This window comes from Gallus gallus, chromosome 3 (genome assembly GCF_016699485.2).
Source record: "Gallus gallus isolate bGalGal1 chromosome 3, bGalGal1.mat.broiler.GRCg7b, whole genome shotgun sequence".
NCBI classification, from domain to species: domain Eukaryota; kingdom Metazoa; phylum Chordata; class Aves; order Galliformes; family Phasianidae; genus Gallus; species Gallus gallus.
Window position 1 is genome coordinate 34,937,222 of NC_052534.1, and position 27,941 is coordinate 34,965,162.

General features: G+C 35.6%; 1 protein-coding gene across 12 annotated transcripts in view; it reads left to right on the plus strand.

Moving 5' to 3' along the window:
- Window positions 1-27,941, plus strand: part of CEP170 (centrosomal protein 170) — an 88,936-nt gene that overhangs the window by 29,794 nt on the left and 31,201 nt on the right. For 11 of the 12 annotated variants that reach the window (XM_015283969.4, XM_040697395.2, XM_040697398.2 and 8 more), the window contains 7 exons: window positions 1,442-1,520; window positions 2,073-2,131; window positions 2,236-2,398; window positions 4,679-4,813; window positions 9,842-10,318; window positions 12,882-13,525; window positions 24,357-24,506. In XM_015283969.4, the coding sequence (XP_015139455.2) occupies window positions 1,442-1,520; window positions 2,073-2,131; window positions 2,236-2,398; window positions 4,679-4,813; window positions 9,842-10,318; window positions 12,882-13,525; window positions 24,357-24,506 (1,707 nt within the window). The remainder of the gene's footprint in view (window positions 1-1,441; window positions 1,521-2,072; window positions 2,132-2,235; window positions 2,399-4,678; window positions 4,814-9,841; window positions 10,319-12,881; window positions 13,526-24,356; window positions 24,507-27,941) is intronic. The other variant, XM_040697401.2, reaches the window with a different exon arrangement.

Below are 27,941 nucleotides of genomic sequence, written 5' to 3' on the forward strand. Positions count from 1 at the left end.
GACGATTCAAGAAGGCCAGAAGAGAACAAAAGGAGAATAACAGAGTGTGAATTTTAGCTCCTCGGTACTGATTTGAATTCAGTGTTGAGAAACAGTTTAAGGGAAGATGCTGTGCAGGAGGTTTTTGTCAGCCCATATGGTGGACAGATTCTTCAAGGGTCTGAGTGCAGAGTTGATGTCTTCTTTTTAAATTGTAGCCTGATTGGTTGGTTGATTTTTTTTTTAATTTTTTTTTTTCCCTTGTGAAAAGATTTTTGTCTTTTTTCTTTTTCTTTTTTTTTTCTTATTTTACTTTTTTCCCTGCTGTTACAAGAGCCTTTGCCAATTTCAGAATGTTATGGAGGTAGCTTAGAATCATAGAATGGCCTGGGTTGAAAAGGACCACAATGATCATCAGGTTTCAACCCCCCTGCTGTGGGCAGGGTCGCCAATCACCAGACCAGGCTGCCCAGAGCCGCAAGCAGCCTGGCCTTGAATGCCTCCAGGGATAATACAACTTTGACTGGTAACTTACTAGAATTTTCTGTAGAGCTTGAGCAATGTAATTTCAAGCTCTATTTACATTTTCTTTTTTTCTTCCCCCGTAGAGATGAAATTGTTTGCCAAATCCTCCAATTTCCCTTTCTTAGATCCGTTTTGACTTGAACGTGTATTATTCCTCCTCATTGCTGCCTCTTGCTCCTCCTTGTTGTATCTCAGGTGTTCTCTTGAAGTTATACCAAGATCTATTTGTGAGTTTCCTGTTGTTTTCAGCCACTAAGATTTCAGGTCCGAATTAATCAGTACTGCCTCTAACAGCCAGCTGCTATGGTTGGTGAAACTGGGCGGTCTTTCAGGTACATCAATCCTTCTTCAAATTGATGAAAGCTTGTCTGGGTTCTTCAATTGTTTCCAACAGTGATTTGGAGGAGGGAGGATTAGTTTTGGTACAAGTGAACTTTCAAAAGGTATTGTCAAGACTATGGACTTCACTCTACTTTGCTGCTAGCTGGTGTAATTATGTTATTTTTGCTTACAAATATTGTTATGCCTGTTGTTGTTCAGGTGTCACAATACATGAGTTCTTTATCACTGCTTTCTGGAGATAAGTTGTTTGCCTTAAAGTTTTTTAACAAAGTAGATAACTTCCAAACTACCTCAGAACTTGCATATCCAACATGAAATACTGAAAGAAAAGTGTTGCACAAAGATGATGATAAATCAATTCTGATGTCTAATTGAGATTGAAAAAGCAAGCTACAAGAAAAATAATGATGATAAGTGCTAGTTTGAAGGAACGTTCCCCCGTGAATCGACAGTGGAAAACATGCAGTGCTGAAAACTTATTTCTTATAAAATTAGTCTAGTGGTTGATTGTTGTGCAGCTTGTATTGTTTTGTTAGGTTGTTGGCTTTTTTTTCAGTTTAACAGTATCTCTTTCTGTCCTCATTTATTTCTACAGACATTCGTGAATGATGTGAGGATTCCAGAGCAGACGTACATCACTCTAAAATTAGAAGATAAACTGAGATTTGGATATGATATCCTTGTCATAAAAAAAATGCTTGGTGTCCTGATGCACATTTCTCATGAGGAAAGTATAATTGCATTAAGTGAAAGGTTCTCATTGTATCTGAGAACTTTAAATCTCTCTCTTTACAACAAAAATGCCCATATTAGAGAAAATTGCAGAATACTGCCCCATGATCAGAGAGATTGATAAAGTACATCTAATTGTTTCTCACTAAAAGAGACCTTGATTTCCAATTACTGTTTATGCATCTCTTGTTAAACCGCTTTTGTGTCACTTTTGTGTTGCAGAGAAACAATACTTAGAGGAAAATAGGCAAAGTCTTGTACTGCATGAGGGAGGAAAAAAAAAGTGTAGTATTACAACATGAAGTTATCTATTCAGTGGTAATAAGTAATTGTGTTGTGCATTTTCTTTTACAAGTATTACTGTACATACTAGTCCTAACATTAATAAATGTGTAGAACACTTCTTACTGTTGGAATGGCCAAACAGGCTGCAGAACTGTTGCCTTTGTAGAAAATCCTCTTGTGAGCTGTGCGTTTTCCTTAGCATTTCCCACATACTAATCTTTTTACTGTTGTCAGAGGAGAGATGAGAGTCCCCGAAGAAGCTCTTAAGGTAACAATGGACCTTGCCTAGGTGGTGCTCTGTCATTACGTGGTTATTGGTAAAAGATTTTTTTTCATTCTTTGAAATGTATTTATTTACTTAATGTCATGTAGCATGAAAAATTTACAAGCCAACTCCAGTTATCTCAGAAATCTTCAGAGGCAGAAGGGTCAAAGCAAACCAGCTCCAAAAGTTCAGAGTCCAAAGAAACAGACTCCACAGCTGAAGTGCACCACAAGACTACTGAAGCACTGAAATCTGAAGAAAAATCCATAGGTAAGGTGCATTTTTGCTGCAGTAGCATGCAAACTCGGAAGAGACATCTATTCGCTTCACTAGGCTGTCTATGAAATTGCACACGTGGATGTTTTGTTTTTAAGTCGTGTTAAATTTTAGATTTATTATAAGCATAGAATTATAGTGTCTTTGAGTTTGGAAAAGACCCATAAGATCACTTGGTCCAACTGCCAACACATCCCCACTATACCCGCTCCCTCACTGCCATGTCTTCACATTTCCTGGATACTTCCAGGATCAGTGATTCTACCACTTCCCTGGTCAACCTTTTCCGATGCATCTTCTCCCTTTTGGATAAGAAATTAGAGTAATTACGAGTAATTAATAACTTTTAGAATAGAATTTCTGCCTTTATCATAGATCTACATGTTAAGAAAACACTTAAAACAAATTTTTAAGCAGCATTACCTGTTTTTTTTATTTCTCTTCCCATCAGTTAGAAACTTCAAGCATTTTTGACAATAAAGTGAAGTTGGTTTTTGCATTTGAGCTGAAGCAGTTTGTATGTTTTTCCACCACCATTCTGAATACTTCTCCTTTTGATTTTTTTTTTTATTTTTTATTTCTTTGTCTTATAGATCATAGCATTCGTTGTTAGATGCATCAGGATAGAACCTAACTGCTCTACTGTGATATAAAAATGGTAGAAGCTGTAGTATCAGATCTTGTTTTTACATCATCTTTTGTATTTATATATAGTGTCATGGTGGCTTTGCCCAGACTGTCTTAAATTCATTGTGTGATTTGCTCTAATGTTAATTGTTCACTTAGAAATTTTCTGCTTGTAATTCCTCGCTGCGTTACCTGTTATCACAGGTGATAACCACGCGAATGAGAAAGGTATTGGAGGGTATTGTGCATTTCGTATAGATCTGATTAGGTCCAATTCCTTAGTTCATGGCTGTTACTGTGCTGTTTAGGTGTAATCCATTCTTCTGGAGAGCTTACTTTAAATAATTCTTTCCACCACCTGTGGGACTCAGTGGTATAACTAATTTTAGCTAATCTAACATCCTATTATGGGTACATAAGGCCTAACCAATACTTCAGTATTCTGATTTAATATTGTTTTTCAGCCTCTTAAATTTTTATCATGTAGTACAGTGGATTTTTTTCACCTCAACTTCCTTTTCCTCTTGACCGTTTCAAAAATAACAGTAAAAGTTAATAATTTTATTTGACTACAACTGATAAGCTTTTAGGGGATTTATTCTCTCACTGGTTTTGTGTGTTTGCAAAGCTGTTCCCATCAAGTTTTTGAGAACAATTCAGTATTAAGTGAAGTGTAAGGCTGTCTTGAAATAAATAAATAAAATTACTGCATATCTTCAAATCATGCTGAATTTTGGCATGACTGTGAAACTTATATTGAATCTGTGGAATTGCTTTGAATAAAGCACTGAAGAAAAATGCAAAATAATCATTCATGAAAGGCAAAGTAACAGGTAACTACTAAGCTACATTTAAACAGGTCTCACTCTTTTATAAAAGACTTTAATTAAACCTCAGAACATCCATATGATACTAAAATCTCAGTATGGTGAATAAACTCAGGAGTGGAAGTCAGATCAAAACTAGTCCAATACGTTATTGTGAAGGCAGAAATTGTAATTTTATCAGTACTGTTTTTAAATTTAACCTCCAAATTTAAAGGTGTTGAATCTTGTGTGTGCATTCTGTGTAATAAATACTTTCTTCTTTATTGTACAGCAGTTAAACCACGGCCTGTTTTAAAAGTAATCGTGCTCACTGATGGTTTACACTTGATAACTTTCAGCACTCTGCAGTCTCTGTCAGCAGTTTGGAACCTTGGCAAGACTGCAAAATTTTGATCAGTTTTTCATGCGCTGAGTTCAGATTTCAGCAAAAGGTCAATGTGGGTAAAAGTGGTAGTCTTCTCATAGGAATAGCCATGCCCAGCTTTTAGGAATGTACTGCTGTAGTGATGGCTTCAAACTGAATGCGGAAAATAGTGTTTGCAGGTATACCAGGGCAACAATAAGAGATGTCAGCTGCCTTTGCAGAAGTGTTTGTGCCAAAAGTTGTGATCGGGTCATTAGTAAGCTTTTATATTTAGAACTCAGATCACTTATCCAGTCTCTAAATTGGTTTTGTACTTAGGCAAATGTGCACAACCAATTCACTTCAGCTTCCAGGAGAAATGATCCCAATAAATCACTCTCTCTTCTGGTTGCTTGAACCTAAATAACACAACAAAACAAAAAAAGCAATTTCCTCTGTTTTGTACTATTTTTATAGATCTTTCTACCATGCCTCGTGGTACTCCTTTGTATGGACAGCCAGCCTGGTGGGGTGAGGATGAAGCTGATGAAAAAGGTGGCTGTAAACCAGATAGCAAACGTGAAGAAAAGATGCATGAGACGGCGGCTTCAGGTAAATCTCTTTTCTCTCTCTTTTCTAATTCTTTGGGTGGCTTTTGCTGTCCAGTAGAGTTTCGTGTATTATGAACTAGAGATCTAAACAATGTTATTTTTGGAAGTTTGACAGATAGTTTCCACAGATGAAAGCTTAATAAAATTTACCTTAAAAAAATTATTCTGCAAGAAACTAGAAATGTCCAGAGACACGTTTCAGATGTGTGTCTGTTCTGTAGTATCCAGTACAGTTTTTGTCAGTAAATATAGATGATGTTACCTGAACTACTGCCTCTTATTTATCAGTTTAGTCAATCTCTCATTTCTTATGCTAAAAATTAAAAAAAAATGCAGTGGGATGTTTTAAGGAAATCACTTCTGGAATTGTGCTATTTTATTTTTGAGTCTTGGCTATATAAGGTGGTTTGTGCTTTCTGTCCTGTGATTTAGTAATGCTGCATTAGCAGAGATTGCATCTTGTATTTCTTCCAGTAAACATTTGCATAGTCTAAAGTTAAGCTGATAGTTTTATTTCCCCATAATACAGATTATTTTTTTGTAGTCTGGTTGTCTGTTTGCAGCATGTGTTGCCAAAATGTAGATCTCAATGTCTATAATTAGACCCCTAAATCTATCATCAGATATATAAATAGAGTAACTGTTTTTCTAATAAAGAGGAATTGAAATGAAATCCAAACATGAGGAAATCAAGCAAAATTAACACATCACTGTAGTAAAATCAATTTCTTTATTGTTTTTTTTTCTTTTAGTAAACTGTTTCTACTTAGTCTAAAGTTGTCAAGATGCAGGCAGTAAGCCAGTTAAGATTTGGACTAGTAGAAAAGAAACCAAGTGAAATCTTTTATTGTAGTGACAGTTTTCTTGAAACAACTTTGTTGCATATGGAACAAATGCATCATAATGCAGTACTGCAAACTTTCTGTTTGTATGTTTGTAAAAAAAAAAAAAAAAAAAAAAAAAAAATGTTTTCTCTACCATGGATGGTGTGAGGTGCTATTGTGTATTCCAGTGGTGGAGACTTTTTAAGCACAGGTTTAATAGCCCATATTAGTAATCTCTGACTCTGTAGCTTGCAGTAGAAATCTTGTCTAGGAAGGTGTTCTTCAAGCACTAATAAGCATTCTTAGGGAATACATTTTTTTTCTTTTCCTACTGGCAATAATAATAATAATGAAATACTAAGACATAACTTTTTCAGGCGTCTTTGGCTTAGTTACATTCCATGTAAATTTCATGCAACTTCCATCAAGTTAATTTTCAGCAAGTTAGTTTGTATTTTCTTCATGCGCTTAAGTCTTACAACATGGGTGAACATAATCATTAGAAATTGATGTAAAGGAACACTGTAATGAAAGAAAGTAAGACACTTCAAAGACCTTCATGTTTAGATTTTTTTGAACTAAACATCAAAATTTAATTAAAACTTTTCAAAATTGATACAGTTATTCTTTTTCTTTATGGGCTGAAAGCACAAATTTGGTTCACGCTTCATATTATAAGCTGCCTACAAGAATTCACTGAAGATGAATTCACTTATGTGAGTTTTGAAACTTTCTTCAGTATCTCAAATACATGAAGCCTGACATCATTTTAACAAATTAATTCTATGAATAATCTGCTTCATGCTTTAATGATTTGGTACGTGATTATTTCTTGAATAGAAAAGAAGGCATGAATTATAACAGATGGGGCAAGGTTTAATGAGGAGATTCAAATGGGAGATTTGTTTCTGCTAAGCCAACTACAGACAATTAGTCTCTACAGTCTCAAGTTAATAGGTTTATTTCACTGTTACTGTCTTCCTACCTCAATGGAAGCTCACTAATGGAAGTTACTTGTAAACATTGGGAAAGCCTGGAAAATCTCAAGAAGTTAAAGCCTTTTTTTTTTTTTCTCACATGCTTGTTAATCTTATTTAATGATCCGTGACTCTGCTAGCCCCCATGAGAATCAATTGCTGTGATGATACCTACAGTACAACTATTTTATTTGTGTTGCATCTGTTAAGGTTACATGCTAGTAACAAGTTCCTGGGTAGGTTATTATATGCTGATCTCAGTAGTAGTTGTAGAATTTTGCAACAGTAATGCCTTTACTGGAAACATAAGAAAAGGTAGAAGTCATGAATTCTAAATGGGTTTTAGGAAACAGAAGTCAATTAAAGTTATAGAGCTGTGATGATCATTATCTTAATTATTTGCTTTATGATTATCTTCTATATCTATATTTGATTTTATGAGTAATTTCCTTCAGCTTGGCTGATGACTTATTATAATTGGAGTTCACTATAAAGTAGCTTTACTTTTGTAATATAAAGCTGTAAGTACTTGCAATCATATATTCAGTGAAAAATTCTGAAGGGTGATTTAGCTCAGGATTTATGTTATTTTTTATTTCATCCTTGCTTCCAGTAGTATTACTGATTAGAATAAATATTTAACTCTTTATAAGATGCAAGTACTTTGGTCAGAAAACAGCACTTTTAAGTGATGAAAATGAGCTTGTACTTGGAATATTTTTCATAAGATAAATTCTAAGTTTTTTTTAGTTTGGAAATTGCTTCACATTTGTAATCCGGTTTCTTAATTCTTTGGTTAAAAAGAAATATGTTGTCTAGTACAGTATCTTAGAAAACAAGAATCACATGAAATTCAATGAGAAGTGCAAAATCCTGCACCTGGGGAAGAATAGACCCAGGCACCGGTACATGCTGGGGACCACCCAGCTGAATGACAGCTTGGTAGAAAAGGACCTGGGGATTCTGGTAGGCAGTAAGTTGAATGTGAGCCAGCAACGTGCCTTTGCTGGTAAGAAGACCGATAGTATTCTTGGCTACAATAAGCAAAGTATCAGCAGCAAGTAAAGAGGGGTGATTTTTTCCACTCTTCTCAGCACCGATGAGCCCACACCTGCAGTACTGTGTCCAGTTCTGGGGTCTCGCAGTACAAGAGAGATGTGGAGCTCCTGGAATGGGTCCAATGAAGGGCTAATGAGATAAGATGATCAAGAGACTGGAGCACCTCTCCTGTGAGGAGAGGCTGAGAGCTGAGACTATCCAGCCTGGAGAAGAGAAGACTTGGGGAGCTGTTATCAATATATAGAAATACCTAATGGGAAGGACCAGTGAAGACAGAGCTAGGCTCTTTTCAGTGTTGCTCAGTACCCTGGACAAGAAAGAGTGCACATAAACTGAAATACAAGAAGTTTCCTCTGAACATCAGGAGGCACTTCACTGTGCAGGTGACCAAGCACTGGTATTGACTAGCCAGAGAGTTTTTGGAGTCTTCCTCCTTGTAGACTTTATATTGCTTTATCTGCTTCATGCTTCCTTGGCAGGGGGGAGGGAGATGCTATTTCCTGGAATGTGGAGTAGTGAGGTGCTGTTGTAGGGCCTAAAAACTACCCTCCAGAGATGAGGTAACCCAGGATGGATTAAGACCTGCAGTGCAGGGACCTGTTTGGAAAGAACATGCATCAGTAAAATGAGTTAGCATGGGTGTTCTTGGCTTGCAACATCATGATATAAAAACATCTTTTGTGTTTGCAGTAGTCACTTTTAGACAAAATGAATTAATTGTGTACCTTCTCCAGAGTTACTTTCTCCTGTCGATATCCAAGCATGGCAATGTGTAAAGAATATGTACTATTTTGTTATCCCTTAATAACATTTCCCCCCCCCCCCCACCTTCTTATTTAATTTTTCCAGCTATTGTGTTGTTCCTTGGTTAGTTCTGTTTCTCTCTATCAAACTACTCTCCTTTATTTCTTAGTTTTTGCCTAAACATTAGCCTAAACCTTCACAAGAAGCATGTCAGTGAAGAACATAGATGTATTAAGCTGTCCTGCATACTTGACCCCTTAAACTCCTATCTGTAGTATGCACGTTTCCAATGCTACTGCTACCCTATTGCATAATAATTTCGTACATAAATGTTTATTATGTCAGCTGATATATTGTGACTGTTTATACCCTTAGAAATCTATTAGTTGGATTCTTATTTATCTTCTTGGCAACCTAAAGTGATTTCTTAAACATCTTGATTCCTGATAAATCACGTAGGAGCTATTTGGTATTCTTTGCTGGAATCTAACTAGCTATTGCTAACATCTGACGCATCTGTTGCTTGTTGCACGTCTTTACACCTGATATTTTGGCTGGCTTACTGCTTAATGAACTGCAACCAGAAGATTTGTTTTCTTGAAGACACATTTGTAGCTTTTTGAGCAACCACAAGAAGCTTTAACTTTCTTTCGGGCTATACAGTGGAACTTTCCTGTGCTTTTTCCATATTCTGCTTTCTTTATGCAGTTAGAGCGTGGTTTTGTAACATTCTGCATGCTTCCAGCTATTGTTGCTTTTCCTGTTCTACAAACTGGAAACAAGTAAAATAAGAGCAGATGATGATAGAATTTAGCTTGATTCTTGGATTTTACCTTTTGTAGAAACATAAAAGCTTTTTCCAAAACGTTAACCAGTGCTTATCAGTGTTAAAATTTTCATGTCAGTCTTAATGTTGATCTTGTGTTAGTGTGTGAATTGTTTGTCCAAGGATTTTTACCAAAATTATACTAGCTCTCCACAAAATGAGATAGAAGCCAGATCACAAGCATTTGTTTTAGGGAGACTTTGATCTGATGTTTCTTTAAATAGATTGAAATTGCAGTAACTATAATCTCAACGATTTCTATTATGTTTTTTGCCTGTTTTCCCTGTTAGCAATAACTCGTGTGGCTTTTACATCGTCCAAACATTTTTGGAATGCAGATTTCTTTTGTCACATTTGAAGTGTGCTTTCTGCTGCTTTACACTCCTTACAGCCAGAGCTTGGGCAGTCTGTCTGTTCAGTAATGCTTTTCATATGTAATTCTGGAATTATTTTTCCAGATCTGTGTTGCTCAATCTTCTCCACAGTCTTACTGTTTAGTCCAGAAATTACTCAAGTGGCCTTTACAGAAATTCAGAAAATTCTTGAAGAACCTGAAGTTCCCAAGTATTGTGAAATCTATCTTTTATTTTTCTTAATAGGATGCAGCACAGATGCCAAGCAAGCTGAGGAGCAATCTGCAGCTGCAAGTGAAGAACTTTATCCTTTCTGTAGGGAGCCAAGTTATTTTGAAATTCCTACAAAAGAATTCCAGCAAACTTCACAGGTAGCAGAGGGCGCTATTCATGAAATTCCAACAAAAGACACCCAAAGTCCCCATGCAGCAAGCGCAGGACATGCTTCCTTTACCATTGAGTTTGATGACAACACACCAGGGAAAGTAACAATCAAAGATCACGTGACAAAATTCACATCTGAGCAGCGCCACAAGTCAAAGAAGCCTTCTTCCTCCGGTGGTCAGGACCTGCCTGGGCTTCAGACTGTGATGATGGCCGCAGAGAGCAAAGTAGCGGATTGGCTAGCACAGAACAATCCTCCTAGAATGATATGGGAGCCAACAGAGGAGGATTCCAAAAGTATTAAGAGTGACGTTCCAGTCTACTTGAAGAGACTGAAAGGTAACGTGAATAATTCCAGCTATGCTTATTTCTGAGGACAGCAATTCTTCACAAGCACCCAGTCAGTGGATCCTTGAGCCCTTGCAGAGTTCAGTGGAAATTACAGATACTCTGCAGAAGCACAAGGATTTGTGCTTGGGAAATCTTACTGCACCACTAAGTATTAAAAAGATGATAGTAAACCAAATCATAAATCATCTTATATTAAGTATACTGATTGGGGATATTCTCGTATAGCTAAGTATGGTACAAAAGCAGTCATCAGATATTTAAGTCATGATTTTGAACGGGAACAAGAAAAAACCCAAGCCTTTAGTTAAAGTTCATACATCTCACTTTTTCCTGTGCATTGCTTTAAAAAGCTGGATTGCTTGGTAGAATCAGCATTCTGAAGTACAGATTATTCAAAAGTACTCTGAGAAAATCACTTGTTGGCAAAAAATATATTATACAGCTATTCTGATGATATTGATCACACATGATGAGTTCAGGCTTGAGTCTGGAATCTGTAATTAACCAAGAATTTCCATTTTTATACTGTGCTTTCAGAATTTTTATAGGAATGCTGCTTTTAGATGAAGTTCCGGTTGGCTCCACGTTCATTTGCTTCAGACAGTGACGTTTCAAATAAAGTTAAATTAAAATGTTGAGTGAAAAGTGTACTTTCTTTCATATTCAACTTAGCAGAACAGAGTAGAAATAACTTTTCACTTTCAGAGGAAGGGGATCCACTGAAATTCAAACTTTTAGAATGAAAGTTCTGAAGAAATTTTTCAAGTTATTTTCTCTGTAATTTTCTGTTTTTACTTTCAGAAGGTTAACTATGCAAACTTTATTAATTCTGCAATACTATCATTTCTAACTCTTAACGTAGCTGGGATTTTGTACAATGAGTTTTCTCTTACTGATCTGAAGTCTGTATATAAAGGCCAGCTCTTCCAAAATACACTAAAAAATATCATTTTCAAAACAGAATTGTATGAGTATAGCAACATTAAAATAATGGCATAGAAGTTCTTCTAGAGGGTATCACAGAGTGTTCTTTGATCTTCATGATATTGTACTGTTTGATTAATAGGAACGATTTTGTTTGTGAGGCCTTAGTCTTTTCCTGGCAGCAGGACCTCCTGGATGCCTGGTTCTTTTTGTTTGTTTTGTTTTGTTTAGGAAGGTGTAAGTTACAGGTTGCATTTGTCCATAACACATATCTGAATTTTGTAATCTTTGGAGATCTGTTCATACTCTCAGTCTTTACTTCTGCATTGTCCAAAAGGGTACAAAATGCATCTAGCTTCGAAAGTTTGATTTTAAAAAAAGAAGTGGAAAATTCTTTTTCATTTTTCCCCTCAACTTTTTCCTGTAGTACCCTGTACGGAATTCACACTGCAAAAATTGTTATAAGACTTTCACAGTGGTGTTGAGATGTATTGTTACCGTATGGATGTATCTGACCCATCACACCATTTTCTTAGTCACTGTACAAATAAGTGGCAAAGGAAGGTCTCTGCCAAAGAAATGCAGTAAAGATTTCAGCTGTGTTCAGTACTCTTAGCCTGCTACGTAAGGTTTCCCAACATACAGTTATCATCTAAAAGAATAGTAACCGAGTGTTCTAATTATGCAGGTGGGAAAACCTTCCAAAGCTATCCTCTTCAGAAGAGGGAAAAAAAAAATTGCTTGTACATTCTGTGTATACATGAGTAAGTCTTGATAACAAAAGAATTTAAAGACGACAAAACTGTTTCTTTACAGGAACTGCAGTAAAACTTAAGGCGTAGACTAGTTCACTGTACATGAATGAAGTTAAATGTGACATAATGCATATGAGTACCCAGTCTTCCAAACATTTTTCAGGCATTATTGCTAAGTATATTTAAATATACGTGTATATATGATTTATGAAATGCGTAGTCCTTATTCACAGATCACGAAGTAGTTTGAGGAATGAATAATTAATAACAGCCATTTTGCATACACACGTCAGATGGTGTGAGGAATGAATGGTAGAATAATTCATTGTACTTCTTGGAAAGAGTAATAAAGAATTAATTCAGATTTTCTGTAGATTTTTCTCATGATAAACTATTGTTGTAATTGTGTAAGGAAAAGACAATCTAACCATATAAATTGTGATTTGACAGGAATTCTCACCCACCAGAATGATTACCTTAGGTTTTTCTTTTTCCTTTTAACCTTACCAAGGATGTTTCAGTAGTCATTTGTATGAATCAATTGGCTGTGTAATAAAGTTAATATAATTGGGAAACAAGTTGTTTCCTTACTACCTTTCAGCTAGTAAAATACTGCCTTTTGTAAATCACTGATAAGTATTTGCAGATTAAAATATTGATGAGAAGGATAATTTGAATGTACTGATATTATTGTTCAGCCTGTGTATAAGCAGCAGCTGTACGAGATTTGCAGCTATAAAGAAGTATTTGATTCTACACAGAAAATCCATTTGCAATTCTTAGTTTACCGGTTTCTTCTGTATACATTGAGTATGTTTGTTTGTTTTTTGTATAGTTTCATAGTGCTATATCTTGTTTTGCTTTGGTTGTAGGGAATAAGCATGATGATGGTACACAGAGTGATTCAGAAAATGCTGGTGCCCACCGGCATTACAGTAAGCGGGCAGCGCTTGAAGAGCACTTGAGGCACCACCACGCAGAGCTGAAAAAGTCGCACCAGAAAGTCCATTCCACAGAAAAGCAGCAAGAACCAGCTGGTGTGAATCAGACTGCTTTTATGATTGAGTTTTTTGATGAGGACCATCCTCGAAAGAGACGTTCTTACTCTTTTTCTCAGAATGTAGGAGCTCTGTGCTCAGAATCTTCATCTCCAACACCTCACGTGCGAGCTGAAAGAGCAAAACCTACATCAGGAGAGAAAGCTGCCCCTTCGTGTGTGCAAAGTAGTTCATCACATCATAGAGCAGCACATGTTCATGCAAAACTTTTAAAACAAAAATCGGAAGATCCCTCTGCTGCTTTACCAGTTTTTCAGGCTGCATTGTTAAGAAGTTCAGGAAGCCTTGGGCATAGGCCTAGTCAGAACCAGGAGATGGACAAAAAGTTGAAAAGCCAACATATTTCTGCTGCTACTGAGAAGGACAATGAGGATGACCAGAGTGACAAAGGTACTTACACTATTGAGTTGGAAAATCCCAATTCTGAAGAAATGGAAGCCCGTAAAATGATTGACAAGGTGAGAAACCTGAAGTGCGTGTAGATGCTAAACTGGCACATGTCATGTGGGCAACAGTCTACCTGTTCCAATTCTACTTACTTAAAGCTACTGCAGTAATGTGAGTTTACCAGCCATTGTATAATGTTTATATACAGAATATCTTAAAAGCAGAAGCAGACATTTGACTAAACATTATTCCTATGTGATACTGTTCTTTTAGTTGGCTAGTTTTAGTATGTTTTCAAAAGGTTAAATGTTACCAAAATACTAAGGAACAGCATTAAATGAGCTGGTATTTTTAAGAAGTGTTTGATTACAATTTATTATGTCCCATGTAGAAATACTCAATTGTTCTTAAAATCTATTATCTCTGCAGTTTTACTTTTACTGTTGTGACTTCCTAAATAATCCAGTGTAATAGGGTGCTGGCATCAAGTTTAGGCTTGTTTAACAGAAAATTCATTACTTGTTATAGAGTTACTAAGAATTGTTTCTGTGTTTCTGTATTTTTTTTTTCAGAGCTGAACAAATGCATGCTTTTAGTTTTGGCTAAATTTTAAAAAGATTAGACTGACTCTCTGAATAGAGATACATTCACTTCCTTTCTGTTACAAATCTTCAATTCCTGTTGCAACACAAAACTTGTAATTCCAGCTTTTAGTCAGTCAAGTTACACAACAGGATTTATTTGAAAACTACAGGAAAAAAAAAAGCAACAACTTTGAAATGGATAATTTAAGTACAAGGCAAGAATGTAAATACTATCTGACGCTTAATAAGATTTCAAATTACTTTTGTTCTTTAGTATTCCTTTGGGATATCTGTGGTCAGGTTTCTTTTCTTGAAATATCTGCAGTTACAGGACGGATTCAGGGACAGGAGGTGAAGATAAACGTTAAGGATGATAATGAAGTGTTAGTTTATATTTCTAGTGTTGTATAAAAGGCTTTTGGATATCATAAATACTTCCTACTGCTAACCTAGAAAGCTACATCATTAGGCATTAAGGATTTAGAATGAAGTAAAGCAGAGACATTTATTCTTCGAGGTGTCCTATATCTTTTCACTTTTTTTTAAGGCTCTGTTCACTGATACTGGATTTTTGGCATGTAAGCCTTCCTGTACGATTCTTTGCTTGGTAGTATGAAAGTAGTATGATACTATTTTTATGCAGTGCAGAATAACAGCCAGTGCAGAAAATCAAAATCAAAGGGAAATCAAAATTTGTCTGCAGTTCTACTCAGCTTTGCTTCCCTTCCATTTCTAAATTGCTAATGCTGAGGGTTCTTATACTTTTCTCATAAAAGGGGGATAAGTGTGGAATAAAACAAGGACTTGTGCCGGTTTATTGACTGCTGTGCTGCTCTCTTGACTATTTAAGTGAATGGTTGTTATGCATTAAATCAATAGTTCCAGCAGAACCTCTCTGAGTTGACACATCAGTCTTTTCTTCTGAGCAGCCTGCTAGTTTGGATTTCATTCAGAGATATCCATTGGGTCAAAAGATTCATAGAAATTCAGGAGTTGAATTTGCCAGGATTTGGGTGAAAACTACAAAATAGCAAGAATACCTTTCTAAAACCTTTATACAAATAGTGCAAAGGGTTCACCTGTAACAATTTCTTCTTGAATGGTGCTAGAATTCCTGTCTAGTCTACCTGAAGAATTTCCTACGGAATAAATTGCTTGTGGATTTGGGTAGTTTTTTTTACTTTATATTTTTTGTCGTCTTTTTACTGGAAGAAAGGTTGAGAATCTTCAGACTAATTTGCATTACTTGTTCATTTGCAAATCCTTAGCCATAGCTTTAATCTTTTAGGCAAAGACTCTCTTCTTTTCTATTTCAAGAAAGTGTTTAGATCATAATCACAAACACTGGTGTGGCATTAAATTGTCAAAAATCAATCAATGATTTATTATTCAAGTAATGACTGATAATGCTTTTTTCTCAGTTTAGGATCCAAGAGAAATATTTGGGAAATTGAAGTTCAAATTCTCAGAAAAATGAGATGATGTCTGTATGTAGTTTAAAAAAAAAAATTGGATAAGACTTTAATCTTGTGCCATATTGTTGCCTTGAAAACAATATATATTCAAAACAATTTATATTTAACAATATGGCCTTTTTCTAGTGAATCTAGGAAGTATTCAAGCAAAACAGATACTTATGTGAATAATAATCTAATGATCAGTAGAGGATGCTGTCCTGTTCTATTCAACATATTTCTTTAATTTAAGGGTCCGTTTCTCCCTCTGCTATTCTTTCAGTATCTAAAAAGAGACTAAAGCTGAAAAAGATTTTAAATTAACAAATGGCAGTCTGCTTTTTCTTTTTTTCTTTTTTGTTGTTTTTTTTTTTTCTTAAACATCTTAAAACCTGGAATTTGAAAAGAGAATGTGAGAAAGATACAAAAATAATCAGAAGGAAGCAGGAAGATGCTTTCTACCTAACAGAAAAAAAACTTCTCTCTGAAATACTTTTCCCAAAGAGATGGGTAGAAACATTTATCTGCAGTGATGACTGTCTTGGAGTGAATAGACTGTAGCTTGCCTAGAATAAGTGGCTCAAGAAAAATAAAATAAAATAAAAAGAAATTGAGGCATGGACCTTTCACAACCTGTAACACCATAGAAATTTGTGAAAATGAAGATTAGGTAAGGCATTAAGATCTCCCAGGCAAAGTCACTGCAAAGCAAACAACCTATAAATATGTGTTCAAAGCCTGAAATGAGTAGGAAAAGAATTTGTTTAAGTTTTTGCATATTAACAGCCTCTTTTCTCAAAGAGATTTGATTTTAGGATACAAAAAAAGCAGAACTTAAGATGATGAGCAACAAGATTTCAGATTTGAACATTTTATGCAAATATGAATATCTCTATATAACCTGTATATGCCCATTTAACTCATTTATGTCAATTAATTCCCATTTTTATATCAGCCATGATAGGAACTGATGCAGTTAGCTAGTATTTCATGAATACTAATAGTTATTTCTTCTGTGCTGTCATTTGAACTTCCTCAGTGTGAATAAGCAGCTCTGATGTGTGGCCAGCTTTGAACGATTAGAAATAGTGTGTCAGTGCTCTCAAAACAAAAGCCTCGGAGCGTAAGTTTAAAAAGATAAAACAGAGCAATCTTGAATTTTGTACGGGTTAAACTATATTATTAAGAGTAGACAGAGAAACAGTAATAAGATTTCAGTTTTTTCTATTATGGAATATAATGGGTCACTCTGAAAGTAATGCCTCTTACTTATTTCCTTAGAAACTATAACTGATACGAAGAGCACAATAACACTGTTTGATAGAACAAATTCTCAGCTACGAAACAGTAGTTTTCAACATAATCACCTCCATCAGCTGGGCATTTTCACCAGTGGTGAACAAGAGTCTGCATGCTGTGCTTGTAAAAATTGGCAACAGTGGAGGTGATCTGTTGTCACCACTGCTGAAATACACTACCCAGTGCCTCACTATGCTCACATCCATCGTTGGTGAATGTCAGTGGGTGCGCTATTTTCAGCATGGAGGAATTCCGTCCCACACCTTTGCTTCATATGTATTTCCATGTCAGATGTCATTTGGTCAGACTGCCCCTCTGCTGCCATCTGTCACACAGCAACAGCATGTAATGGAATCCTGGTGGGAAGATTCAACCTCTACTACCATACCACCACTGTCTGCCTCTGATGTTGTAGATCAACATAACAAAATAGGTGGCACTACTTTCGGAGCAACTCTATTTTGATCTGAATTGTAAATTATGTGTGTTTTACAATCAAAAACAAAAGCAAACAAACAAAAAAACCCCATTCATTTGAGAAGAAATTTCTAATCTAATGCATCAGATATGAAATGTTCCTGAACGAAAGGTAAGTCTCTCAGTGGATGAAGTAATTAAGAATGAAGTTTCTGCAGTTCATCTTCCTATTTGTTAATAGAAAGACTGCAAATTATCCGGGCAGTGAGTTTCGTCTTCTTAATAAGTCAAAATACCAGTATTAAATTTTAATAGGTGAGAGTGGAGGTATTTGGAATATCAAAGATTTTAATGCAGTATTGCAATAAATGAGAAGCGACTCACTGAGTTGTGTGCAGGCTCTGTGGGGGGTTTTAGAGTGTAGGAAGAGTATTATTTGTGTGGGTTTGGGTTTTCTAGGAGTTCACTATAGCAGAGCTAGGCTTCTTTGCATGCCTGGGAAGAAAATAAATAGAATAAAAGTTATACGTCTGTTTTGAATCTCATCAGCTTTGCTAAACAAGGAATCTGGAATTCTTTAGCAAATTGTGCATATGGAAGCATTGGCCTCGGATAAAGTTTTCTTTTGTCCTCATCGATTACTTCGGTTATTTTATATACTCAATTATAAACCACAGGTAGAATATACACAGAATATTGTTCTGCTGACTCAGTCGTGAGGTTCTTTTTCCTCTCTATAAATCTGGAATAGCTGTAATAGTTTAGGAGGTGACAGCGCTGCTGTTGAAAACCTGACACCAGGTTTTCTATTTTCATTTCCTACATCTTTCGTCTTTCTGCTTACGATAAAACTTGTTTCAATTGTTTCTTTTCTTTTTCCCCACTGTACGTGTAAATGGACATTACAATAAATGGAGTTTCCTCATTCATTTTGCTTTTGGGGTTTGTCTGCTCGTACTCTATTAATACTCTATTAAGTTACTGGCTAAAGTTGCATTCTTCAAGGACTGCTCTGTATTTCTCCTTGCTGAGCTAAGACTTCTTAATTAGAGAGTCTTTATTGCTTTTTGTGTTGCAAGCAGTAATGAAACTGCTTAATATCAGATTATTTTAATATGCAAAGCGACTTTGGAGGTCGGTCATAGACAAATAGCATGAGGTATCATTATCTATAATAACTTTTAAAATATATATATTTTAAACAGCTTAATTTTTGACTGCATAATTTTCCATAGGTGTTTTTTCTTGTTGTATCCTTTAAGTGTGCAGAAGGCTTGCTTGCCAGATCTTGTCTTGTTTGTTGTAGACTTTAAAGCTATATAGATAATCTTGCATATACTGTGAAAGTACCTGCAATACCTCCATTGTCTTAGGCATAAAATAACTGCTGAATGAGAAATTGTGGACTGACAAGTTTCAGACTAATGCCAAATATTTTGGAAGTAAGATTGACCAAATCATAAGTAGGTGTTTCATTACATGGCTACATTTCTAATATATATCAGTCTGTCTCAGAATTGTTAGACTAATTTGGATGTTTTCCATCATTTTTAAGCAGTGTGCAGTGCACAGTAGGGATTGGTTCAAAACCTGGATCTATAGACAGCTGAACATATATATTTTTAGGACCCTAAAGATATATTAAAAAATATATCTTCTGATGTGTGTTATTAAAACTATGAACTTCCAAAACATGCCTTTATGGTGCCATCAGAGCAGGGAAGGGGGAAATATTTTTCATGGCAATATGTTATATCCACATGATGATATTTATTTTTTGCAGTAGCATCTATGGCAAACTCTGTGAAAAGGATCGAAGAATGGGAAGTAAGGCAGGAGAAAAATATTCCGAATGCTTTAAAGACTGCTAAGGAACCGGGACAGATGTATCTATTTTCAGAAAATAGCTTTCTCATCATCTGCCTTTTCACATTCTGTGAATTTAATTGCTTTTATCACTGCTTCAGTGATTTTTTTTTCCCAGAAAGAATGCATTTTAGCCCTACTTACTGTCTTGGTTGTGGAGTGGCTGTATTTCATGAATAGAACTAAAAAAAAGAAAAACAGTAAAAAGAAAACCAACAGTAGAACAGCTGAAAACCTATCAAAACATCTGAGCACATAAATTTTAGCAGGAATGCAGGATGTTTGCAACTTCTTTTCTTTCTACAATGAGGGAAAATGAGGAGGATGAGGATGGAGTCTTACAGTTCCTAAACTTATCATTTCCTTTTGAATTTGAAATCCTGAAGAAAATGATTTTTTCATTAAAACAAGTACAAAATATGTATGTTTGTAAATAGGTAACTGGCTATTGGTAAGAGGACGTTATTAAGCTTAGCACGTTGCTCTTTTTTATTTACATATGTAGCTTTTTTTTTATATCAGTGTGTTTTGTGTTCTGAGTCTTCAATATACAGTTAAAATGCCATAAACAGCTTCTGTGAAAATCCCCAGGAATTCCTGAGAAGTTCCCTGCACAGGACACAGTCTGTTCGTCTGCAATAGCTCAGCTAACTGCCAGGAACAAACATAAACTCTTAAAATCAGGTATCTCAGAAGCAACTTGGTTAAACACAGTTCACACAATGGCTAAATGCAAGGTGAAAAGAAGCATTTTACTCTGGCTCATCAAATTTCAAGGGGGAAGGAAAATGTTTTCTTGTTTGTCCTTTTTTTCAATTATCAGAAATTTTGATTTCTAACAACCAACATACTGCACATTATGAACATCCAGATAAAGCTCTCTGGAACAATTACGAGGAGTTCAAAGCTCAAAGCTCAGCATTGCCAACTTTACCTGCTGTATGAATGCAGTGCCTTTTTCCCCTCTTTGAAATCTTCTCTTCTTATCAATCAAGCATCCTCAGAGTTTTGGCTTATTCAGACTTTTTGGTTCTTTCATAGCCAACCAAACAGTGTCTTAATCCAGCTTGCGTTTCCAAATGAATGTCTTTTCTCTCTCTCTCTCTCTCTTTTTTTTTCCTTGCTGGTTCGACTGCATCAGTTCACAAGTCAGTTTTTGAAATTTGCTTCTGTTTGACTTCTCTGACAGTCAAACATACCCATCATCTTCTTTTCCCCTAAAAAGTTAAGAAACAATTGCTATTATAATTTACATTCTCTTCATTTTATAAGGTTAAATATTATTTCAAGTTGAATCGCTTGTTCCTTGTTTATTATGCCATGATCCTATCTTGAGTGCACTGTACAGTATAACCCTATGTCCTTTGTCTGCCTTCCTCTTGGATTCAGTTTGCCCTTTTGGCCATTCATCTTTAAATTCATGTTTATACACCTTTGTCTGGAGGTTTTGTTCTGGTCCATGTGTATAGTGTCACTGAATTTAATAGCATTTAAATGATCATCTTGTCAAATACCTCTCCAAAACATGGCTTTAGCTGTTGCTAAGGTCAGATCTAAAAGAAGGGGAGTTTTTCTGTTACTCCTAGTTCACGAACGTTATCAATGATGGATAGGTTCCTAGTTATAGCTCTCTGAATTGCAACTATGATCCTGGTTATTTATTTGTTCTTCTGTTTTCTTGATAATAGTATTAGTTACTAAATATCCTTTATCTTGGTGTTAAAGCAATAGAACTGCAGAGGGAAACTTCAGAAACTCAGGCTTTTAAAACTAGGTAAATAAAATGTGTGCTCCTAATCTGTGTTAGTACTCTTCAGAATGTTTTTTAATGCTTTGTATAGTAAGTATGAAGAACATTCGAATCCCTGTTCTAACATACCTAATTTGCTATAAAACTGAGTGAACATCCAAAGAGTCTCAAACAAGACCTTTTCTTCACTGATGTCTGTAGCTTCAGTAATGATTTGGATGGTGAATTGTAAGAGTGGACGCTAAGTACTGAGTAATTGCAGTATTCGGAGCTGCAAGGTGGTGGTCTTCATTAACTGAAAGTATCTTCAAATTAAAAAGCAGCTATAACGTCCTAACGTTAGAAATTCTGAAATGTGCTTAGTGGGACACGACTGGAAAGGTATCATTTAAAAAGGTGAAAAAAGATTCTTCCTCAAGTACTTAGAAGTGTAGATAAGAGCACGTTAGGAAAATGTGAAGTTCTTTTTTATTTAGCTGCCCCATTTTCTGCCTTTTGATACAGAAGAGTGTTTCCTTCAACTTTCCTGTTTAATTTCTAGATTCTCACTTAGCAGTAGAGAAATTTTAAAGAACAGTCACTTTTGTCCATTAAGCCTAAGCTCATTATTCTGACCTCTGATATAGTTATCTATTGTATACAATATGAACTCATCTACTGAGAGACACAGAGTGAAGAAGACCAACAACTGACCATTAAAGCTAGCTTGTGTTAAAGCTTTGCTTCAGCTCTTGTGACAAGCAGGTGTGCTCTGAGTCATGAACTGCTTTCATGGGAAAATGCACACAGTCTGCCAGAGGAGATTGCTCTTCTTTTCTCCAATATTAGCCCTTGTAGAATAGGGCAGAGCACATGTTCAGAGTTGGTCCTGTAACTCAGGCTGTCCCCAAAAGTGCACCATTGCTTCTCAGAAGAACTGTCTTGCTTATTTTGCATTACTCAGGTTTTGTTACTTTTGAAATTGGATTAAGGTTTTTTTTCTTTAAATGACCAGTTTTGGTGGCTAAAGTTGGTCTTAAGTGATGACACTGGAAAACTGTTGCTGAGATAAATTGGTAGCATTTATTAACATCTACAACAAGGTCCAATTACTCTGCCATCAGTTAATTTGCATGTCACCTCTGTACTTATCAGACTGAGTTTGTGCTCCAGCAAGACTGGGCAACCTTGCTTGGTGCTCTTGGGCTGAAAAAGCTTTTCCTTTATATGCCATCTGAATCTCTCTTGTTTCAAATTATGCAAGTTATCCCCTGTCCTCCTGACAATGGCAGCAAGACAGTTTCCAGCGCAAGCATTCAGGTTATCCCATGGCTGTTTCTTTTGAGGGCATATTCTCATTATTTGGTAGACAGTAGAAGTGGATTGGTTAATCCTGAAGTACTCATTTTCTGATGTGTCTGAGATGTTCTAAATTTTGTCAAATGTTAAGCAAGAATTATCTTACTTTTGCATAGCTGTCATATGTAAAGTCTTAAGTATCTATTAATGACTTCTGGATTTAAAGAGGTATTTTATATCGCAGTTCTGAAATTTAGTCACTGGGCTAGATCACTCTTCCCAAGAAGAGCTTTGAGGTAGCATAGCAATTCAACTTCGATGGTGCAGCTGCTTGTGCATGCAAGTGTTCCTAGAAGTTAAATGTATGTGCAAATTATTAATTTATTGAAGAAGATGCTTTCCCTTGCTTTCTAAATAATAGTAACATTACCAAATATTTGCTGTACCTCTTTGGCCCTTTGATATCCCTGCTATATTTGCAGAGGGAACATTCAAAGTAGTATTAAGAAGTAAATCTGTTTCTTGGATCTCATTGTGGGAAGTATTGCCTTACACGGGGGGAAAAAAATCAAATTTACTTTTGAAGCAATGTCAGTAATGGAAGGAAAATAACAAAATTTACTTAAATAAAGCACCAAGACTAGAAGAGATGATGCTGAAAGAAAGAAGACTTAGGTGATGTCTGTGGTACAAGTAAAGAAATCTGGCATAGTAAGTGTGCCACCAGCTAGTAGTAAGAAATGTATAGACTGCAATTGAATTGTGTAGTCCTCATTCCTCTAGCTGTGGAAGTGTGAATTCATATTTTCCTTCAGATAGCTGAAAAAATTGGCTTTTATTTAAAGGAAAGTGTAAAACTCTGGGCAATAGAAGTATAGTAAACAGTGGGAATGTGGCTGCAGGATAACAATATGTACATAGAAAGGAGGCACCGAATAATAGCCGAATTGTTACTACCTTTAAAAATTGCCCCAACATTACAAGTCAAAAATAGATCATTAAAGGGGAATCCTATGTTCTGTTATACTTCTTCTAAAGAAGTAAATATTTATAAAATACTCTTAAGCAAGTCATGTAAAAGAGTATCTGGACGTGCTTGTATGGATTGCAAATCTAGGGAGCAATAGCAGAAGATGCTTTTCAAACATTAACAAACATTATGGCTTGTGGCCATCTAGTGGTGAATCTTTTTTAGATATGCTAACATCATGCAGAATTCTGTTTAACTAAGCCTCTAGCTTTACTGTCCAAAACTGAATTATAAAAACATAATAATTCCCTGTAGCTCGTTCTGTTTTGAACAAGCCATTTTTTTACAAGAGGATAATTTCCATTTTCTTCCTTTTCCTTCGTCTTTCAGATGAAACAATTTTTGATGTTACAGATCCTTTCTGGCAGCTAGCTTTAATGTAAATTTTTTAAACGGTAGATTTTCAAGATGCAAAATATTCTGTTAAGTGTCTTTGAAGTATACATAAATTCAGAACGCTGTGAATATTCCTTAATATCTTTGACTCACATGAAATTTGACAGACAGTAGACTGCCTGTCCTGCTTAATTCCATTTCATGAAATTGCCGTGGTGAAAGTTAAAACATACCTAATGTTTTCTAGCATTTTTCTCTATGAGCAATGGTTTTAAATGTTGTGGGGAAATTATTTCTCTCAGATATGGTAAAATTGCTATAAGCATCAGTAGGAAGCAGTATAGCAGAACCATGGCAAGGCACATAATGAACGAGATTATTCTGCATTGTTTGTGAGATCTGGTTAACGTCTGATGCCTACTAAATTCCCGAGAAATGAAAAACTGAGATTTTGTTTATATTCGGTAATCCAATGAGAGTGTTAGTGGCAAATGTAAGCATTTAGATTTGTTTCGTCTAGCTCATGACAAAATTCTGAAAATGTGGTCGGTTTTAGTTATTGATTTTTCATTGACTGGGAAATGGATTCTGCAATAATTTTGACTTCACCATTTGTTTCTTTCATCGGTGTCATTTTTCATCTGTGACCATTCCAGCTAGCAGTTCCCTGAATTTTCAGTGTTGACATACACGTCTGCGCTTCCTTTTTTAAATTGCAGTAGACATTTCTTCTGTTCAGTCTGCAGATTTCACCAGATGTCAGATAAGCATAATACAACAAAAATACATGAACTCACTATCCAGCATGCCACCATCCATCCATTAACATCAAACATAATATCAGGATGGTATTGAGTTAATGTGTGTAATGGTTTGTTTCATTTTCAGGTATTTGGAGTGGATGACAGCCAGGATTATAATAGGCCTGTTATCAACGAGAACCAGAAAGATTTAGTAAAAGATTGGGCTATAAATTCTACTACAGTAGTGCTGGAAGAAAAAAGACCACTGAGTACAACTGGATTTCTTGACACAGAGGTAGAATTTAATTTTTGATGGTCTTCCTTTTTCTTCCAATAAGACAGAGCACTAATAGTTAGCCAATAAGTATTAAACAGCAAACAAAGCTTTTCCTAGAAATTACTGGCTCAGATCTATAAGTTTATTTTTCTTTGTTCTTTACTGTATTACTGAAATTTCTATGTCCCAATTTCCCAAGTTAAATTGGGAAGGTATTAGAATTCAGAAATATGTTATATGCATTCAATGAGGGAGAGAAAGCCAGCTAGGAAAAAAAATGGTGGATGAATGGAAAAATACATTTCAATTTTTTCTTGGTTACAAAGCTGGAGGTTTTTGCATTCAAGGTTTCAGTTCTCAAGCGAGATGCTACTCATGAGAAGTCGCATACGTTATTATTTGCCTCAGAAGCAGTATAATTTAATCAGTTGATGAAAGATTAGGTAAAGGAAAGTGTCTCTTTTATATGACTCAGAATATGCACATGTGCTACATGCTAATTATATTGTTTGAAATTCTGGGAGACATTCTGATGTAGTGGTGGACGATAAACTGTAACCTGAAATGTGTTAGAACAGCTCAAACTGGAACAGAATTGATCGGGTACTGAAACACACCACGTTTATTCCGCTGGCTGTATCAAACTGTAAATAAAAAACTTCAAAAGTAAGGAAACTTTCCAGAACATATCAAGAGCCTTATGTATGACTATCTGCCTGCCATGTAAATACCCTTGTTTTGGTATCTTGACTTGTGCTTTCCATAGAAAAAGTGTACTTCATAGTTTTTGTCTTTGAGGTACTGTGCAATCCTGATACACTAAATATGTAACTGTCTAGATTAGGTTCTTGGAGTAGTTTTTCTAAGGTCACTGCTTCAAGTAAATTATAATCATACCAGGGTGGTTGTGTTATAGAGTAGAGTTCAACAAACTTTGCCTTTCACCATGCTTCTTAGCGTTAATCTGTAAATGAAACCTTACTATCTTACTTCTTTTTCATGCCTTTCTGTTCTTTTAAGCCTAATATGTTTTCAAGATAATTAAAAGTACCGATTTGTTTCTATTTCTGTTGTTGTAGCGTTTGGGTTTTTTTTCTTTCTTTTTTTGTTTGTTTGTTTTGTAAACAGCAGTAGAATATATGACTAATTTTATGACCATAATTGTGCTTTCCACATGTCATACTTTACACATTGCAGGGATTGATTTGAGAGGGCTTCTGCAATCGTAGGACAAGTTTAAGCACTCTTGTGGCAGTGGCATACAAAAACTTGCTTTGAATTAGCTTGAAATTACAAAGATGGTCACTTTTTGTTTGCTGAATAAATAAGCCTTCTTTATGTATTGGAGGAGGAGTGGGCTTTGTGGTATAGTCTTAGTTTGCAGGATTATTATGAGGCATCATAGGGAAAAAATGAAAATTGTTTTGTATGTAAAGGAGACCAAACCATGTAGATGTCGCACAAATTAGTGTAGTAAGAGACAAGGGCAAATGACAATTGGAGAAAAGCTTACCAGAGAAACAGCAGAGCATGTCAGTGCATATATGGAAGAAAAAGATAAGTTAATTCAGAAAAAGGGAGGTGCCTTTTGTAGTATCAAAACAGGGAGACATCAGGAGCATAACTGTTGGTTCAGCTGGAGAGAAGGCTGCAATATGTAAAGTCTTTTTTACCAAAACAGACTTTGTTGTTATTGGGAAAGGGAGAGGCAAATGTGTTTGATTTGCAGTGTATGAGCACCGTGTTCTCATCATAGATGAGCTTTTCTGCTTGCTCTTTTCTGAAAACTTACTGCGTTACTGAACTGCAGATCATAAGTGAATAAACTTTATTGAAGGTCTTGGCTAAACCATCAGGTGACTAGCTCACTGTTCTAGGCTTGTTTCATTTGCCCATCATGGTTGTACCTATAGATATTTAGAAGAAACAGATGAAATCAGAAGATGTTTGACATAGAAAGAGGGATTTCAATTTTGGAAGTTGGAAACGATGCCTTGGGAAATTAATAATGTTTTATAAAAACATTTAGGGGTTGAGAGATTGTTCTGAGCTTAGATATGTTAACTTTACAGGACAGGTTATAAATAGCTTGCTTTGAAGAGTGTAGAATTCGCTTCTCTTAGAAAGTCTCACTTTTTCCTTTGATGTGACAGGCTTTGATACTTTGAAGTGGTGTATGTCAGGAGACTAGATAAAATGCAGAGTAAATGTCTTAACACAATTGCACTGAGCCTGCATGCGCTTGCCTTTTCAACGATTACGGATTAAACAGTAAAAACACTGAGTTCATTTATCTAAAATATTTAAATGTTTTTATTTTCTATATTATAAGCTGCCACTTGCCAACCCAGGTAAGGGAGATTTAAGAACACAAGTTAAATGGTAGAGAACAAAGAGACTAATTTTTGCTGTTGATATGTTCTGATTATATGAGCTCATTTAATAAAAATACTGCAGTCTTTTGGCATATATCCACCTGGCTTCCATTTAATTTTCAGTGACCTGTTACCATATGCTAAACACTGTTCTTAAATCATGGGCATGATTTATCAACATTGTTTTTGATGTACTTGTTAAGGACACACTTCTTTTTTATTTTTCTATTTACAGTGTCATTAATGCTATTGGCTACAGTGTTCCTTGTTTTGAACACCCATTTCATGTTTTGCCCCTGAAAATAAATAAGTGTTGATATTGCAAACACAAAGTAACTTGATGTAAATATTTGCTGTATTGCTCCTTAAAGCTGGAGAACAGCCTTATCTATTCAGAGACTGTGTCCTTTTGTTTGTCTGTTCTAATTACACTAATTTCATATCCTGTAGAGAAACCATTGAGTATGAAGTTTGATATTGGCTTTTGGTTTGAAATTAGGAGCTACGATTAAATATAGGATGATTATGTTAGCAGTGTCCTATGGCTGTAAAAAGGCATTGGGCAGTGCGTTAGCAGCAGAAATGGGAAATCTTGGCACCATGACAGGAGAGATGGCAGTGAATCTCCAGAACACTGGCAAGAGATTTGTTACCATTCTTGTTTAGGAAAGGAGAATTCAAAGCCAGAGAAGGAGCAAAGAGGTTTACTCACATTATTAAGGGAATAGAGATTTACATTACAAGAACAGACTGATACAATTCATTCAGTTCAGATATGTGGTAGCTGATATGGATGTGATTGCTGGATTTTGCTGTGTAAGTAGAGTAAATGCAACAGAAGGAAAAAAGAATGATTTGAAATGCATTTCAATGTTGTTCCATGAAGAAATGTGAAATCATTGTCTATTAGTAAAGTAGAGAAACCTGGGGGAAAAAGGTCAGCACTCACGGAGGAGTATGGTTCAGAAACAGAAGAGGGGAGAGAGACCAAAAGACTTTCAAGATGGCTCGTAAATGTTTGAAAAGATGGCATAGTCAGATATTTAGAACTTGAAGTGACTGGAATATACATCTAAAA